We start from the raw sequence: 19595 nt of genomic DNA on the forward strand, positions 1-19595 counted from the left end.
CTTGTTTGTAAAGGCTGTGTTACTCGCTTCTTGGTGGGGTGTCGTTGATTTCCTTGGGGATTCAACTTTTTCATGAGAGTCAATGGACTTTGTTGAATCTGATGAGATGTGTTCTTGATTCTCTTCATTTTCTTCTAGTAGTTGTTCGGGTGTACAATTCATCTTTTTACAAAGAAGTTTCAGCATTGTTACGGCATCTCTGATATGTACTTCTGTTTGGACATGTTGATTTTCCATCTTTGTTTCTATTCGGTTTGTTGTATCGTGAAGACTTTTGATTTCGTCCGCTTGCTCCCCAAGCTTGATCTGGAATTCATTTAATCTTTTACTGACCTCGTCGTGGTTGTTATTTATCTTATGCTCTGCGTCAACCAATTTTTTTTGGAAATCCGCCATTGTCATTGTCGACATTGAGCGAGTTTGTGGCGGCGTATATTTATCTGCCAGCGTAAAATTTTAAAATATATATATATATATATTTTAATTAATTAAAAAATTAATTAATTATATATATTTTAATTGATTAAAAAATTAATTAATTAAATTGACGTTATATATATATATATATATATATATATATATATATATATATATAATATAATTAGATTAAGTTATGTAATATATATATATATATAACATATATATAAATTAATGATATAACTATATTATATTATATATATATATATATATATATATATATATATTATATATTACTATCGAACAGTCACATTGGCTGACGGAACCCTTTGACTGTTCAAAAAAAATATCGCGCAGTTTATCACCGCAGTCTTTTAACGGATGCTACGGGTCGATGGTGGGTGTGAACAGGTGACTGGCGGAAGGCGGAAATGGACGGGATAAGTCTGGACAGCGGACGGATGGGGACGGTTATGTCAAGACTGCGGACGGAAGTTGAGGTTTGTTGCGACAGCGTGAGGTGGACGCCCGGAGTTGACGCAGGTGGGATGCACGCTAGCGGACAGGAGTGATAAAGGGAGTAACGGGCAGCCAACTATGGTTGGCTGGAGCGCTGCCGGGCGGAAGGATTGGAACAGTGGTGCGGATGGGAGAAATGGTGGCTGCGTGCAAGGTGGTGACCTATGCAACGAGAATTTGTCCAGAGGATCGAACCCGCTCTGATACCAAATGGAACAGAGAACTTATGATATGCAGAAATTTATATATATAAATATTTATTAAAAAGATGAATAGATAGATGATGTTGATTACAAATGGGGTTCCTGGCTTATATACTGCCATGGACACCCTTTGGGGAAAGGGCGTGATCTTATGATCGTGCCCTTTCGTCTAATTTAACTAAAAATTAAATAGTAAACCTAATCTAACTAATTTTTACATAACATTTTTTAAGGCAATAGATTGTGAGGGGCAGTTGAAAGATTCTCAATTCATTGTTGACATCTTTATTGAAGTAATTGAATTGGTGGGGCCAGAAAACATTGTCCGGGTAATAACTGACAATGCAATGATGTGTAGAGCAGCAGGCCTAATTATTTAAGGCGAATATCAACACATCTTTTGGACCACTTGTGTTGTACATTCATTGAACCTCATGTTGGGAAAAATGGAGAAACAAATTGAGTGGATTCGTTATTTTTGAAGAGGCAAAAGAAATTCAAGCCTTCATCACAAACCACCACATGTCCCAAGGAATCTACAGGGAATTTACGAAGTTGGAGCTCCTTACGGTACCTAAACTTTAAAGTTTATTTCATAAATTCTAATTTCTATGATTCTAGATTCAAATATGTAAATCAGATTCTCAAATTTCATGATTCGTGAATCATAATAGTTATTCAATCAAATTATGATTTTTAATTTATTGAAACATTAGCAATTTGGCACTTGGAGTTGTCGAGACTTGCATTCCTTCTCACATCAGTCTTAACAAGGCTTATGCAAATGAAAGAAGCATTACAATCAATGGTATGCAATTCTCTTTGGAATCAATGGAGGCAATCCCAATCTCAACGAGCACAAGCAGTGAAAAGGTTAGTTTTTCATGATGAATGGTAGGATAGGGTGGAGTACCTCTTGGCATTTCCTAATCCAATTGTGGATTTACTCCGCCTGTTTGACACAAATATGCCTAATTTGGAAGAGGTGTATGAGGGCATTGATCTATGATGGAGAAGATAGGGGTGGTTATAAATGTCTTGGAAGACCCAGATGAATTCTTTTACAGAGAAATAAAATATATATTGACCAAAAGGTGGAACAAGATGACCATCCCATTGCACCTTTTGGCCTATGCAGTGAATCCAAAATATTATGCTGCAGAGTTGCTAAGTGATCCAGAAAGAACCGCACCAAACAAAGACCCATAAGTCTCACAAGGATTTAAAAAAGCTTTAAGAAAGCTTTTTGTAGATCATGAAATTGGGAGAGGATTCATTCAGAGTTTTCTCATTTTGTGGGATCAGAGGGTTGGGGTGTTGATATTGATTGTATACAGGACAAGACAAGATTAAGTCCAATTGATTGGTGGAACTACTATGGTGGGGAACTTCCACATATCCAAAAATTAGCCATCAGGATCTTGTCACAGGTTGCTAGTTTCTCTTCAGCAGAAATGAATTGGAGTACATATGGCTTCATCCATTCGGTGAAGCGAAACAGATTGGGATCCAAGAAGGTAGAGGAACTAGTGTATGTTCATTCGAACCTTCGCCTTTTGTCACACAGGAGAGACGAATACAAATTTGAGCCCACCAAACTATGGGATGTGGAACCAGAGTTGCCTGACATGGATATGACGTTGAATGCCAGGCCTCATATGACTTTGTTTGATGAGATAGCACCAATAGTTGGATCTTCAAGTGGACATGGCAGCAATGCTCCCACTCCTGGAGGGGATGTGATTCTTAGTGACATGAATGAAGACATATTTGATAATATGTAAATCTAATTTATGATGGTGTTTTAAACTTTTAAACAATGAATATTGAATACCATAACATGCCATATAAATTATGAATAATGATAGTAGACTGCCAGTCATAGTTCATTTTGTACTTTGTACTATGTGGTGTGCATTATTAATTTTGGTGATGTTGTAACCAGTCATGTTGATGATTGAAATTTGAAACAAAAACTTGATATGTTGAATCATAAATGTTATAATAATCATTAATGATAATGACAATGTTTATGTTGAATTGATGATGATGATAGATGATAAGTGATTATGTATTTTTAAATATAGAATCTAGACTCTAAAATTTGAATGGTAACATGAAATTTTTATTTTGTTATATATATATTGTGTGTGTGTGATGTTTCCTTGCTGTATCGTATCCAGATTTTTCGAAAATTTGTCGTATCCGTTTCAAACCCCATATCTGTATCCGTTTCAGTGCAACTTAGACAAGAATGAGAACTCATCTTTAGTCTCTACAGCATGCTTCTTTAGCTTTTGCAGCCCAGTAACTAATACTGATTCATAGATCTATCCTAGGCCAAGAGTACAAATATATGCTATTGTTAAGGCAAATTATGTTACCAACCCTGCATCTTCTACCTCCATTTTTCTTATTCCAACAGTTTCTTCATTATCACATTCTTCACCAACTAGTTGGGGTTCATATTTCCCTTGCATCTTTGGGGTGTTTAATGCCTTTTGTCTAATAGAATCTGCACCAAGGTATTGATCCTGCAATTGCCTTAAACCAACGCTCAAGGCCCCAAATTTTTCTTTAATGGCCTGCACATTCTCTTCTGTTTGAAAGATTTGCTTCTTAAAGAGATCCAATCCTTGATCCAAAAAATTTCTATATTCACGGACTTGGCCATGTGACCCTTTCATAACATACAGCAACATTTTTCTTTCCTGTAAAAACATACTCTCGTTCCTAATTTTGTTTTGTATCTGGTCTACCTTCTTATTCATTTCTTTTAATCTTCATCTGACATTTCCAATACCTATAGGATCCTCTTTGTACATTAACTCTATGTTGCAAGTGATGGGGAAACCCTCTCATCCTAAACAGCAAGTCCTTCCACATCTTTGCCAGCAGAGTAGTCATAGTTGACACGTTCAGCTTTTAGTTCTCCTGCTATGCCTTCATCCCGACACCCAAAATCTTGGTCTCTGTATTTTCCAACTTCATATTGGGAGTCAACATTTTCCTTCCCATCCATCATCTTTTCAGTAAAAGAAACAAGCGCATCACAACAGCACAATTGTAATCAACATTGTTGGTAACTTCTGAGACCATCTTTGAATTTTGATCCATGCCCCCAAAGACAGTCTTCAAGTATCGGTTGACAGCCCTTGTTCTTGCAAACCATCCACTATCATCTTGAACCTGATCGTTTCTGAATCACGGGCATTGTCTTTTCCCTCAAACTCATCTTGTCCATCATCACCTCCCAAGAATTTTGTGACTTTTGCATCCCCAAGGAAGTTGATTTTATTATTGACATCATTATCATTTGTTGTAGAACATCTCATTGCTTCATCTCCCTGTGACATATTATGAATATCTTAGTGGTGATGTCCACTGTAATCTTCTCTACCCTTGGAAGTCACAGCTACTGGCATTACTACTCCACAGTCCATCTCTGCTAAGCTTTCATACATCAAAACTTGTTCAAGATGTTTCGTTATTTGTGGTCCAGCATCTTTGAACATAAGTACTAGAAGTTTCTACAATCTTGTCCAAGTTCCTCTCCCCAAGCCCTCCAGTACCTACCTCAGTATTTGGAAGGTAATAGTTCCCTTGCAAGGGTATTGATGTGACAATATCAATAAGCCCCTGGGCTTTGAATTGACAACCTTCTAATATTGTATTAATGAGAGGTTACTTATAGACTGCAAAATCTTGACCTTCCTGTTTTGCATCAGTGACATTAATTGGTTCCGTATTAATCAATTGTTTTCTTCGTTGATTTTACTCCATGCACCTTGAGGTTCAACAATTGCCCCTTCCATTCCCTGCAGCACATGTAACCTGTGATGTTCTGCTGGACAATTTGATTTTTTTTTCTCTGTCAAACCTGTGTCTAGATTAATAGGAAGGACATTTAGCCTTCACTTAGTGCATAATTTTCAACAAGGCAGTGTGATCCTTTTCTGTCCTCCACATGTATCTCATGGTTGTCAGCAAGCTATTGTGATCCTTCCTTATCCTCCAAATAGGTCACTGATTTGGCAAATTAACCTCTCACATTATTTAACTCTCGATGCATTACATAAGAATTTTGCATGCCTGGCACCTGACGAACTACAAAAGGAGCATCCTATTGCATAAATACTTCATTAACAAAAACTTGAACTTCCTGTAACCTAGAAGATGCAAGGGTTTTATTAACATTTAAGTCTTCGAGACCAATTTTAACTTCACTAGTACTATGTGCCAATGATGTTTTAGAGGTTTGATCATTCATATTCACTCTGTCACATTCAATCTCATATATCATCTCCCAAGGCCTTTCTCATTCTTGGTTTTCAAGAATTTCATCCATATGCTCTCTGCTAGATTCTATGTTAGATGCTATCTCAAGGCAACTCTGTTTTGGTTTCAGTCGTACTGTTCTAGAATCATTTGTTTGCTCCATGTTGTTAGTAAGGTCCTACAATATCATTTGAATTTTCATTTCTGTCAACAATGGGAAACTTTGCACCACATAAACCAAAAACTTGACTGTACAGGTCATGCAACCCCATGCATAGCCCTGTATTTTTAGCTTTCCCCTGTTGACTAGCTGACTGGTCAATTTGAACTTGAGTTGGTGCATGCTGGTGGTAATTCTCATGAATTTGTGCCTGCTCTTTGAAAACAGGTTTTGGGACATATTGCTCCCTTTCAACCCTTCTATTTTTCACAGATTTTGTACCACCACTTCGTTACTAATTGCAAAGGATTGTAATTCAACACCAGTTTAATCCTTGCAAACTTTTTCACGAATTTGCAATTCTGTAGCAACCGCTCCTTTCCCTGGGATTTCCATGTCATCTACCATACTTAATGATGCTTCCCTTGTACTTTGTTTTTCAGTGTTCCACGGGGACGCGTCCCCCAGGGTGGGGTGCGCGCACCCCTCGCACCCCACGCACCCGGGACGGGGAGACTCTCGGGGGTGCGTTTCCCCACGTCCCCCTTTTGGGGAGACTCGGGGAGACGCAAGGGGGTGCGTTTCCCCAGGGTGGGAGACTCGACTCCCCGAAAGGGGTACTTCTAGGCGTCCCCCCCAAAAATGGGGTTCTTCTGGGCGTCCCCCCGAAAATGGGGTTCTTCTGGGCGTCCCCCCTTCATTTTTGTCTAATTACCCTTTATATAAAAAAAAATAAATAAATAAAAATGAAAATTAATTTATTAAAAAAAATAAAAATAAAAATAAACTAAACTAACAATTACAAATAAAAAATTACATGAAAAGTTAGGTTTAACTCTACTTTTCATTCTGCCGCCATTCATTATGCTCTTACCTCTGTTAAAAGTTAAAACAGCTGAGCGCATTTTTTTCTTCCATAGATGATGAGGATGGACCAGATGAGTTGCAGCATGGTTTGGTTGGAGTTCCATTGGTTACTCAAGAGAGTGACTCTGACTCAGATAATGACATTCCCATTGATGTTCCTGATGACTTCATGCAGCAGATGGATGTAGAGGACCAATCATTGAGATTGAGTCCTTGAAGTTGATTTTATTTTCAGTGTTCATTTTCCATTTTTACTTTTAAGTTTTAACATTTGAGTTGTGACACTAGATATTGATGACCGACTCTTCACTCTTAACTATTTTTGAGTTTGAAACTTTGAGTTATATAAATTGAAAATTTTAATTTAGTGTTCAATTTAGAATCTAGAAGACTAGAATGATGAATGATGAATTCAGAATTTTCAATTTTCAATTTAATTTTTAAATCAATGATTCAATGTAAATTATAGAATGATGATTGATGAATGATGAATGATATGGATCAATGTACATTGTATTTGAATATTTCATATTGAATTTTATTATTGAATCTTATGGTATTGAATCTTGATGAATTAGCATTTAGAGCATTATAATGAGTATGTCATATGAATGATGTATGTATCAAAATGAATGATGAGGACGGACCAAGATTCAATTACAATATGTTATTATTTGATTCAATTATGAATTTAAATTTTATGTATGGATCAAATTTGAAATTTCAATGTATTGGTATTACTATTACTAATTAGTCTATTTAATATGCTTTCATTATTGAACAATGAATATGAACATGAAAACTTCAAAATTATATACATATATATAATATATATAATTAAAAATTATATTATATATACCTCGACGTCCCCCCATCTCCCCCAAAATTTCCCTAAAATTTGAGGGTACTCCCACCCGTCCCCTTTGTGCGTCTCCCCGCACCCGCATCTCCCCGTCCCAGAGACTTGGTGGAACATTTTCTATCTCGGGCTTACCATCAGCATCACCTAATCCATCTTTCCTGAAGCTAGCCCAAAAATCATACCAATTCCTCTTGAATGCTTTCTGTTGTGTGCTCTTATCCTTCAATTCAGGCACTTGATTAGTCTTGGGAGTCATGTGTTTGACCCAATCTTTTGCACTATGATCCTTGCAATCTAACTCCAGTGCTAGTTTGTCTGAGTGCATTAATTTGAATAGGAACATGGTGATTGTTGCTTGTATTAATACCAAGTGGGGCAAGAAGCTGAGGCATCACCTATAAGTGTTGCTGCCATTGGAAAGTCATGGTATGCCTAACCTTATTCCCATAACTATTCATTCTCCATTGAACCTTACTTGAAGACCCTAGGTCCGTGATATCAACCAAGTTGCTCACAAGCTGGTAGGGTGAGCTAGCTCTGATACCACTATAACGTCCTAGGGTAATTTTTTCCCTTAGGGTTTAGACTCTAGAGATAACTAAGGTTAAATTCCAATAAATCAATAAATAGCAATGCACATTCACCTAAAGTAGTTATCCTTCTATATATGCACAAATATAGAGATTTCCACAACAGTATAATTCTTCATCCAACTCACAATGAATTAGGACTGTCTGCCTAATACACAGTACTCTATCCACAATAATTCCCCGGCACAAGGATACCACAATTTAATAATCCAACATTTCATTGTAACAATGCTAATACTATCTAATCAATTGTTACTAAACTGATTGCAACTCACTATCTACTATCTCTTGCCTAGCCGTGACGAAATGTGTTGTTACAGGGATGGTCACAGTATCACACCTGATTCTTTCCTCCAGTGATTTTGCAACCTGGAATCAACCTTGATTTTGCACAGGATCTGGAAGTAGCCACAGACCTAGAAGAAAAGAAGGTTTGGTTACCTTCCCTGAGGATACCCATAGCCATGGCGAGATGGTTGTTGGCCTCAGGACACCTAGTTAGCTCGATTTTCCTCAAAATGCCACAGAAATAGTGAACCAATGTTGTTTAGTGACTCAATATTCTTTTAATGGCTAGTCGTAGACTTAGAAGAGAATCCGCTAACCATATTTTTTATTGTTTTACCACAGAGCCCATTGATGCCCTACTCTGCACTCTCGCTGATACCAAAACTTGGACCTCAGTGCCAACAAAACCTCACAGAAACCTTCTTGACGAATCCGAACAATGAGTGATCTGTTTTCTTATCAGATTGAACTTCTTAACTAATGAAACAACCAGATAACTTAAACAGGAACCATATTTGTTCCAAGCATGTGTCATAACAGAATAGTGGAGAAGAACAACTTTTTGACCAAACGAATAATATTAGAGGGTTACTTTAGGATAGATCCAAGTAGCTTCAAGATGATTTGTTGTGCCAGAACAAAAAAAAAAAATGTGTCTAGGTAGGGTGGGATCAGCTCCATCAAAACTAGACAAAGGATTATGTAGGGTGGGATCACCTACACCAAAACTAATCAAGAAAAAGGATTCTTAGAGTCCACAGAGCCTCAAGCTCAAGAAAATCAGAGATATTCCAATCCAAATCAATGATGACAAAATGATCCTAACTCTCCTTTATTTATAGATTCCCCATGGGACTTCCCCTCCTTAGTCAAATGTGAAGAGTTCATGTGCAACCCCCAATTTGGGCTTTTTGCCCTAACTACCCCAAAATTTACCCAATGTTGCCCCAAAACATTGGATAATTGGGTTTTCCCCTTTAGCAAAGACGATAGCCTATGGGGTTGGATAGGCTATTACGTCCTCCTGTGGACAATTAATCCATAGGGGACATTACATTTTTCTTCTCCATCATCACACAAACCTATCCATGTATTGAAATGTCCAAAAATAGGGACCCTAAAAAATAGCTTCCTCTACTCATCACCAAAACTCAAATGTACTCTCCTCCAAAGAGTATCGAAAAACATTATTTGTTTCCCAAAATTGTAAGTTTCTAAAAGTAGAACTTTCCAACAATACGAAATTCAAAAATCAAAGAATGCCCTTTTGGAAAATCAACAAGTGGGTGCTCAAAACTGCAATCAGATGCCAAAAATAAAAACCTCCCACAAAAGACAAATCTGAAATCAGAAAGTACTCATTCCCATGCATGCTCCAAGTGTCACATGTAACATCCACACATTGGATCCTTGTTAAAAATAGAACTCAGATCTGAATAGAAGCACTGAACATGGTGTCCCCTGTCTCACTAGGAAAATCTCTATAAATAGAGTTCACCCTGAAATAGAACATTGGAACTAAAAGATGTACTCATGAACATTACGAAGCTTTCCATGGAATTTGATATGCCTAGGGCAAATTCAATGATAACAGATATGAATGTTTAGTCAATGCAGTCCTAATTATCAAGTTTGTTCCTGTCCTCATTTCTTGTCCTTGCCATTTCATTCCATCTTAAATTGATTTGGTGTGTTGGTTTTCCAACCTTGTATTTTATCTGCTCAATATATTTCTTAAGTTTTCCTCTATCCGTTAATTATCCAATCACTTGCATTTTGCCCTTCTTAGCTGATTTTTTTCCAATTTTGGGTACATAGACTTGGAATGAATTCTCTGAAATTCACATATTGATATCAAAAATACAATGAACCATCAAATTAAACCACTAATAATTGGTGTTATGACTTGAATCACATAAGAATTGAGACACGTGTCTAAAGCATGTCTGCCACCATACAATAAAAGGAAATAATACTTTGTGTGCAATTTACTGGCTATGCTTTTGAAAAAATTATCAGATCAAACGTTCTTTCTGTTCTAGTGAAATAAAGTGAAAACTTTACCCTTTCTTGTAAAATTGAAGATCCAGTTCCTAAAAATGTGCAATATCAAATGCAGGTCACTATGCCAAAGATAAAGAAAGATAAACTTGCCTCTCCCTTTGTTGTTGTGAATTGGAGGATGGTTCAGCTAACAATATAGGATGCTCCTTTGGATCAATTAGCAAGCGCTCCCTGCATCCAAAACACATGGTTCCAATTTTCTCAGAATCAAAGCTACTGCAACTTGCGCCATCATATAAGAACAGGTTTCAGAGATATTATCAGGCCATGAATGAATTATTAGCTCCATCATGAAACTAATCCAAGTTAGCCTAGTCATATTCATGACATCTAAATTCATCATTTGTGTGCATGATTAACCAATGTGAGCATTGTCGCAAAAGCAGACACATTTTGCGATATCATACAAGTACTTCAATTTCTCCCCTTTCAACAAAAGAATAGATATGATTCATAAATAGTTCGACATTAATGTCTTAAAAGAGAATGCAATTACCACCAATGACCACAGACAGCTAAAAAATAATCAATGGGACTGCTAATTACATCCTGTACAATTCTTAAATAGAGTAGCCAGGGCATCTGAAGGCTGAAGGGCATTTAAAAAACAAATATGTAGTATAAATTTGTAGGTGGTGTCACTGAGAGAATATACAGTGGAACACTAAGTTACCAAGATTCGGATACGGATACGGATACGGATTCGGATTCGGATATGGATCCGCCAATGTTTTGAAAAGTCAGGTGTTTTGAAAAGTCAGGATCCGGATACGCGCAGGAAACGGAAAATACAAATAATATAAATATTTTTTTTATAGTTTTAAAAATATAAATTATAAATTTTATCATATATAGTTTATATATATTTGTAAATACTAAAATGTAATACTTACATAAAATAATTAATATATTCCATTAATAAGCTTAGAATTACTATATTATTTATGTATTAAATAATAAGTATTCATACAAATTAAATAGTTTATAATTAACGTAAAACATAATAATAACTATTATAAAAATTATTGTTATTATTATTATTAAAAATTACTTATTATAAAAAATATTTAATTATTATAAATTAAATTAAAGAACAAAACTATTTAGATTCATTTATAAAGCGAATTGGATTAGAAATTTAATAAGATAAGTATCAGAGACCAAACACTTGGGAGCTGGGAATTTAAAGTTTTGTGGGCAAAATAACTTTACGTGGGACCTAGAGGCTAACAATTGCGTGACGCACATATGTTCCGATAGACATTTATCAATGTTAAATAATATGTTAATAATATGTTAAATGCCCATTTGAATAATCGTTTGATGCACATATGTTCCGACGGACTTTTGTTACCCAACTGGTCCGACCAACGCACCTTCATTTGCAGAATCGATCAAGCCGCTGCCAGAGAACAAATGATTGTGTAGGTTTGGATTTACTATGAAAGGTTCATTATTTTTGAAAGCGACTCTTAAGTGCACAGTGCGGATCCTAGTGGATCCAGATCCGTATCTGATCCGCGGATCCAACTACCTAGCCCCACGGATCCGATAACACAGGTGCAACATGAACAGAAATGTCCTATCCACTAATCCATCCCCTAATGTCTCCAAAATAAGACAGATGTGATCTGGCGAAGAGTCTATTGCTCTAAACAAATTCAGTGCAAGTTTAAGTGGAAAATTGGTAGCTTGCAATGAAGAAGATAATCATCTCTATCCTATCACCCTCCACTAACTTTCTGAGGGGAAGGAAGTGATGCAACCTTCTCTGAAGGAAGTGAAGACATACAAATATCAGACTATCAAAATCCAATTTAGCCTAACTAAAACCATCCCATCAAGAGATAAATTTATAAGATAATTTAATGTTGGACTTGAGAATACACACACACAAAATATCTAGTTCATGGTGAATGGTTCTCATCTTAATCCCATAGTTAGAAATCTAAATAAACAGCAGGGGTACAAAATTTAAATTATCAGCAATATCAGAGAAATTATCAGAAATTATTGAAAAACTTAAAAATATAAAAATAATCATTTTTTTCAATTTTCTAACTTATAAAACAACATCAACATCAAACAAATACATTAATTATCAGAAAACTTTAAAAAAAAAAAAGTAATCATTTTTTCAATTTTCTAACTTATAAAACTCCCGGATGGGGGTGCCTTCATTGTTGGACAAGTGGTGGAGGAGGCGACAGCAGAGCCTGTCCGGCCTCCACGCACGCCCCACTCCCATGTTTAATAGACGTAATAGCAAGGGCCAGCATGCGAAGCTGTCACCCACGACGATGGCTATTAAATCTCGTCCTTGGAGTTGGTTACGCATTGCTTGGTCGTGGTGGGAGATGGTAGTGTTGTGCAGTGCGGTAAGGGTTGTGGAGCTCTTGCACGCCTCACCGAGGTCTAGGCCTTGGGGGAGAGGCGGAGAAGCCAGCAACTGGTGTGCAGTGCAGGGTGTGTTGGTAGCGTTGGATGATCCTTGGGACCCTGGAACGTCTAGGGAGAATGAACCGGTTGGCATTCTCATCGACCCAGTTCGTTTGCATGACACGGTGCAAGGGAGAGGAGAAGAGCCAGGGTTGATAGACCTTGGCCAAGCACTGGCGAATTATCCTCTTCTAGTTCATGAGTGGTGGGGAACTTGTTCGGGAGACTGGTGGTTTGGGACTGATTGGCACCTGTGGCAAGACTTTGGTTTCTCAAGGCCCCTGCGAGGAATTACAGTTGGGAAGGGCTCGACTAGCTAGAGGAAATACGCAGAGGCAAGTGTAGAAGAGGTGGCGGGACGTCGTGTTCAGCTTCTGAAGCCCTGTGCTGAGGAATCCTCATCCCGCTTTGCCTAGGTATGGAGAGTTGATTATGGTGACGACCAGTGCAGGATAGCCCCTCAATTCTCTTTGGGGGCAGTGGTAGAAGTTACATTGTTTTTTGTTGTTGTGTGGGGTTGGGAGGGTGTTTGCGTCCGTCACCCTTTCAGGTGTTTTGGGTACGTCGAGATGCCTCGCCACCGAGGGAGACCACGTCATGGGGGTGGCAATCCGCATCAAGCAAATCAGCCAAAGCAAGACAAAGACGCCTTGTCAGGTTCGTCGGGCAATCGTGAGACGGAGGGCTCCCCGGGTATGAGATTGCTCCAGCGACGTTGGAGTCTATCGCTGCTCAAATCCGGAACATTCAAGTGAACATGGACAACCTCAAGAACCAAAGGTATGATGACCGTAATGAGCTTGCAGCGTTCGTCAATGACATTCAATTTGGCCAAAGTGAAATCATGGAACAATTGGATAATTTGCCTTCCTGTACCAGCAAACTAGGACCCTCGGCCCTCTCCCTACGGCAAAGATTCTCGGCCCTATAGTTGTCTCAGATCTGAGGTATTACAGGCCTCTCCTAGGCCACGTCAAAATAGTTGTATCTTCCTTTAACCAAACTGCTTGCTTCAAAAACACACAAATTGATCTCTGTGCGTTGATATTTATGCAGATCTTTGCTTTGGTACCATGTATATTTTCCACGAAGTTCTACAAACTACTATGATGAACAATAAGAAACTGGTTCTTTTCACCAACATATCGAATTATAATTAGCGGAATAAAAATAGAGATAAATAAACACAGCCACATAATAACACAATATTTTCTTGGGAAACCCAACTAGGAAAACCCCTTCTTTGCTATAGTATTTTTTATTGATAGAGATTGAGCAATTTGGTTTCTTACAAGGCAAACAATAACCCAGAGAACACACTTGTCCTCATGTTATACTAGCTAGACACACCTTGCATACACTCAACCTTTGCTCACCTGCTTCCTTCCGCTAAGATGGACCTGATTTCCTTCCACATAGGCTACCTATTTCCTAGCACAAGGGATTCCCTATTACTTAGGGCTCGCCTCCAATTTCCTAGCACAAATCTGAAATAAAGAAGCTCTCTACAAACTGCATATTGGCTCCTCAAAAATACAATGCTTGAACAAAGAACTCTCTCACACAAACTCATGCAAGACAACAATGAATAATTTTGTACCTTCGTCCTCCTTTTATCAATTTGATCCATGCTATAATTAGAAAATTATAATTAGACAATTAACAAGTTTGGAACAGCAGTAGTGATTGACTAGTTAACTGAGTTCAAACTGAACACTCTCCAATCATAACTTGGAGTTATAACTCATCCTTGTCACAATCGAAATTGAAGCTTCTAACTCGTCTTTTTCCAAACTCAAACTGCCACTTGGAGATCCACTTAACCGACCCTCCAACTCTGTGCATGAATCTACTAACTCCGCGAACTTGTCCACGGTCAAAGGAAGATTGACCGTGGTCTTTCTCTAGCTAACGCACACGCACAAAGAAGACCTTTGCTACACTTTTCAACAACTTCAGTGAGGTATCTAAAGCATGAACATCCTAAACAAACGACATCCAAGGAGGAACAACTCAACGATCCTAGTCAAGTAGCTCACCAAAAGATTTGTCTCACTCATACAAATGGCTAAAAGCTGGTTTCACAAGAGCATATATCAAGAAGCACAAGAGTTTCAAAACAACTCAACCAAAGCTTCAAACAAGTTCTTACCTATTGCCTTATCAGCAATGTGAAAGACAAAATTATCCTTCACAAAATCAAGAATGATTCTCTTCACTTTCACTTCCTTCTTCCTATAAGCAAATTAATTATGTTGGATCAATAGGTTTTGGAATCTCTTTTAATACATGCTCCCAATGATCAACTTCCTCAATAAGTAACTATAGTCTAAGCTTCTAAGGAACAAAGCTGGAAATTCCATCCAATCATCCACACTCTCTAGGACTAAGAGCCACCTTGCATATCTTGACAATCCTCAAGTGCACAAATTAATAATAGCAATATATGAAGTAGACAAAACCCTTTCTAAGGTTTGAGTGCTTCTCAAGCAACTATGGTAATGCATCCAGCTACGTCAATAAGGTCAAGAATCTATTCCAGTTAATCCTCAACTACAATACCAACTCTTTGTTACACCTAGAGTGATCGCAGCCACAAAAGCTCTCATACCGTGTAGAAATTTACGTGGATTGACGTTTCTCTTGCAATTTAGAAATTTCACCTCTTTCCTAAAGGTTTCCCAAATCTTAACTTCATAATTTTCTGGTCAGAGGGCTGTCATGAAATATAAATAAAACAGCAACAACAATTTCAACTCTTAACAACCCCAAACCACTAGGCAATTCAAGAGAAAATACACCAATGCATTCCAATTTCAGATCTCTAGGGAAACCTTATAATGCACATTACAAATTTGAAAACACTTCTGACAGCTGTAAATACAGGAACAAAACTATCCTTGTATTCTTCAATATCAATGTTGAATCACTTCACACATTTGCCCTTAACTTATGTCAAATCGGTAGGATATAGTTCCAGAAATTACAAACAACGAATATATAGCCAAAAACCAAATCTGCAATTTACACAAGTATTGAACAGATGGAAACTTCCTTAATATGCATAAAGATGAAATTCATGTACATACCATAGCCTTATCACAAGGTTAATACAATCATCTAGTCTCCAAACCCCTAGCTAGGGAAAACAATGAAAACCCTAGCTCACAACTAAGCCACCTGGTTCAAGTTCAAGTTCGATGACCCTTACAAAATTTCGACAATAAAAATTTAGGTGATAAAATTTGGCATTAAGTTCAAGAGGCAATAAAATTTTAAAAATATAAGTAATAAAATTCAAGAGTCTAATTACACATATGTAAAAATGAAAATAGCATGATAGAAATAAAAATAGCATACTAACATTAAAAATTTAGGTTAAATAAGATAGTTTTACTAACAAATTAGAAAAACATATTGCTTATCACATCTCGTCTCCATTTCTCTTCTGAAAAGTTTTATTAAATCCCACGGAAACATAATGTGAGTTATTATGGAAACAATGGTGAATACAAAAACAAAGTCAACTTCCAATATACTTTAAATATAGTTCGAGAACCATTATTGAAAAGCATTTAGGGATTCAAATGATTGGACCACATGGTGGGACAGTTGTTACAAATCGATTTCCCCCACCTAATATTGATGACTACCAATGTATAGATGTCAGCATATGCCACCATCAAACCCTAACCCTATGGACATGCAGCCTCGACGTCAATTATGTGAAGAGAAAGGACGATTGCATTTGCATGAGCCTTCAAGATTTGCTTGCCCCTCAAAGAATGGTATGGAGTGCTACATGATGCTTCACTACAGAAATTCTACATGAAGGGAGGAGGAATGCTATGTTTAAAAAAAAAACCTGCAAAAATGAACTTTCACCAAATGTCAACATACCTCTGAATTAAGGCAAATTGGGTTACAATTTTATTTGAATTAAAATTCAACTTCAAATTTGTCTTTAAGTTAACCAAATATAAATCATTTTATTTGACCTAGCTTTGAAGTTCAATGAATTTCAATTTTTAACCTTGAAATTCGTCGAACCCAATGACTATGGTTCACGCAAAGGAAATCCAACCAACATTCATCACACAAGCATGTCCTCCAAGGCAAGGAAAAATGGCTCTTCTTCTTCTCTTCACCCAGTACAACCTAAAATTTCATCTCAAAATCCTAATCTCCAAATCAACAAGGGATGGAGCCCTAACCCTAGTCCCCAAGATGCTCCACGAAGCTCACAAAACCCTAGCAACTAGAAGAGCAAGAGAGGAGAGAGTTTAGGTACAAAAGAAGATCCAAGAAAGAAAGGAGTAGTGCACTCCTCTTGATCACATCTTTGTACACAAGAATAAACAAAAATGAATTAGTAGGTGAAAGACCCTCTCCTTCCTCTATATATATGAGAGGTAAGGCAGACCAACAATACATATGTGGGCCTATGACCTTGCAAACAACCCACAATAACACATGTAGGCTCACATATGAGGGCTACACTCCAAAGAATACACATGTCAAGATCTAAGGTGATGTCATACACAAGCAAGGGCACTCCACAAGGTGTGTCCAATGTTCCTCCTACAAGCCTCCAAAGACTCCAATGGTCCTCCTAAGCCATGTATTCCATTGCATCCATTCCCCCTAAATGAACAGTATAGCAAATCAAGCGTCCCTAATTCAACTCTAAGACTGCATGTAAGCATCCAAGCTAACCTATGTTGTCTTGGGCCCAATGCCTTCCTCTAGGATGCAAAACACACATCCTCCTAAGTAGGGTTTTCTTTTGGAAAGTATCCATATTAATGTGACCAACATGTAGAACGTCAACAAAACTATTTGAAGATATCCAACAGCCTATGGAAGAATATCATGCAAGCACCCAACTGAGGTCGAGCAACCACTGAGTAAGACAACTCAAATGTGCAAGTCCATCATGGTGTTAGGATATTCCGACACATAGGAAATAGTTAAGTATAACTTGGTCTAGTATAGAGTTAGGTAAAGTGTGTTTCTCTACTATGTACATTTTGTAACTTACAATCTGACGGTCACGATATGTAGTGATCCGACGGTTCATTCTCTCCTCGGTATTACCGACACTTGATCCGTGGCTTAACACCCGATTGGTCCATGATCTCTATTTAAAGAGCATGGAGGGTCATTTGTAGGTTAACCATGCATGAGAGAAGCTTATGTAATTTTTCATTCTTTTATTAATAAATTGCCTGAAGTGGCCATGTTGGCTCAGGCCGTGGACTGTTTCCCTCTTTGAGGGTTTTAACCACGTCAAAATACTGGTGTATTGATCTGTGATCTGTGTGTGAGCGGTGTCCTTTGGTGTTTTGTCTGAGGAACTTACCCTGTAAATTCCTACATGGTATCAGAGCTATTTGAGGGCCGCGTCCGTTGGTGATCCAAATCTGAAGCCGGTAGAACTACATCCGACTGTCGTTTCCTAGATCTACTGTTTCTGACTACTTTCGGGCCGAGAGGACTGCTCTATTGTGTTGGGAGCATCTGTTCCAGTGAGGAACCCCTTTCGTTTCATGCGAAAAGGTTTCCGGTAGCCCTAGCTGCGTCATTTTTAAGATCTGGAGGTATACAGTGTTTATTTGCAGTTTACAGTTATTTTCTCTCTGTTTATTTCAGTTTCGGTTGATTTAGCCTTTTCTATTACCGGATCTATACCTTTCATTTCTGTGTATGCTCTTTGCCCCGCGACTCTGTGCGATCTGGGCAAATCAGAAACAGAAAGGAAGGATGTATGCTCTTTTCCGCTGCGCCTTAGTGTGATCTCGGAAAATCAGAAACATTGAGGAAAATATTTAGTTTCCGGCTAAAGCTAACTTCGAGCCGCAAGGTTCGTTTTTTTTGTATGTTCGTGTTGGGTTTTGTGTTTTTTGTTTTGTAGGGAAAAAGAGCTTTCTCAAAGCAAGCACGCAACCCAAAGCTTCAACCCCCCCTCTCTCTCTCTCTCAAACTTTTTGTATAGCTCACTTGGTCCAAAGCTAATTTATGAGAGTAGAGGTCTTGAGTTCAAGTCTCCTTTTTGTGGGGGCGGATTTTTCATTTCCGCACATTCCCGCACTTCGTCGGCATCTTCATCAAATTTTCTTCAAAAAGCCATAACTTCTTCATCCGGAAGCCGTTTTCAGAGCCGTTTTTTTTGAACCAGCCTAATTTTTCGAGATCTTTCCATTGGAACACTTAGTTTCAGCATCTATAGCTTCAATTTCTGTTAAAATGGAAAGTCCATGCCAAGTTATTCTTGACAGCACCAACTACTTTCAATGGTGGTCCTACATTGTGGATTTACTTAGAAGTAAAGGTCTTTACAAAATAGCCTCAGGCCAAGAAACCAAACCGAAAGATGAAGATAAGGCAGTTAAATGGGAAAATAGGCAAGATCAAGCACGTGGGTTGATAGGGATGTCTATTTCTCCAGATCTTAGATTCCATATTGCAGAACTTGATACTCCTGATGAAGCATTGAAACAGATTACTAAAGTTTTTGGAATAAAAAATGAACTTAGAGCCCATCAACTTGAAAATGAGTTGCTTACATTGGACCCCAATAATTTTTCTTACATTGAAGATTTTTTGTCCATGTTCAAGACCCTTAGACTTCTCTTGGAAGGTGTTAAGGTTAAGAAAGAAGATAGTAACCTTATCTATTCCATTCTTACTAAGTTGGGACCAGCCTACTCTGTGTTTGTTTCCACCTTCCATTCTACAAGAGAAGCCTTCATTTCTCAAGGACAAGACTACAAGTCCCCTTCCTTTGATTCTTTTTGTGATTCTTTAATAAGAGAACAAGAAAAACTCTTACACCTTGGTCTTCTTAATCTTGGAAACTCTTCCAAGAAAGCGTTAGCCGCCTAGTAGCAACCAAATCCAAAGAATCG

General features: G+C 37.8%; 1 protein-coding gene across 4 annotated transcripts in view; it reads right to left on the reverse strand.

Annotated features, from left to right (window-relative positions):
- Positions 1–19595, reverse strand: part of ARP4 (actin-related protein 4) — a 317083-nt gene that overhangs the window by 227524 nt on the left and 69964 nt on the right. For 3 of the 4 annotated variants that reach the window (XR_016264320.1, XM_089447839.1, XM_089447838.1), the window contains exon 7: positions 10339–10470. Coding sequence is in view for 3 of the 4 variants with exons in the window: in XM_089447839.1 (XP_089303965.1) it covers positions 10339–10470 (132 nt within the window). In the remaining variant the exon portion in view is untranslated. The remainder of the gene's footprint in view (positions 1–10338; positions 10471–19595) is intronic. The other variant, XM_089447840.1, reaches the window with a different exon arrangement.

Source organism: Pinus tabuliformis, chromosome X (assembly GCF_031772625.1).
Source record: "Pinus tabuliformis cultivar Carrire ecotype Pingquan chromosome X, CPIR1, whole genome shotgun sequence".
Classification (NCBI taxonomy): Eukaryota; Viridiplantae; Streptophyta; class Pinopsida; order Pinales; family Pinaceae; genus Pinus; species Pinus tabuliformis.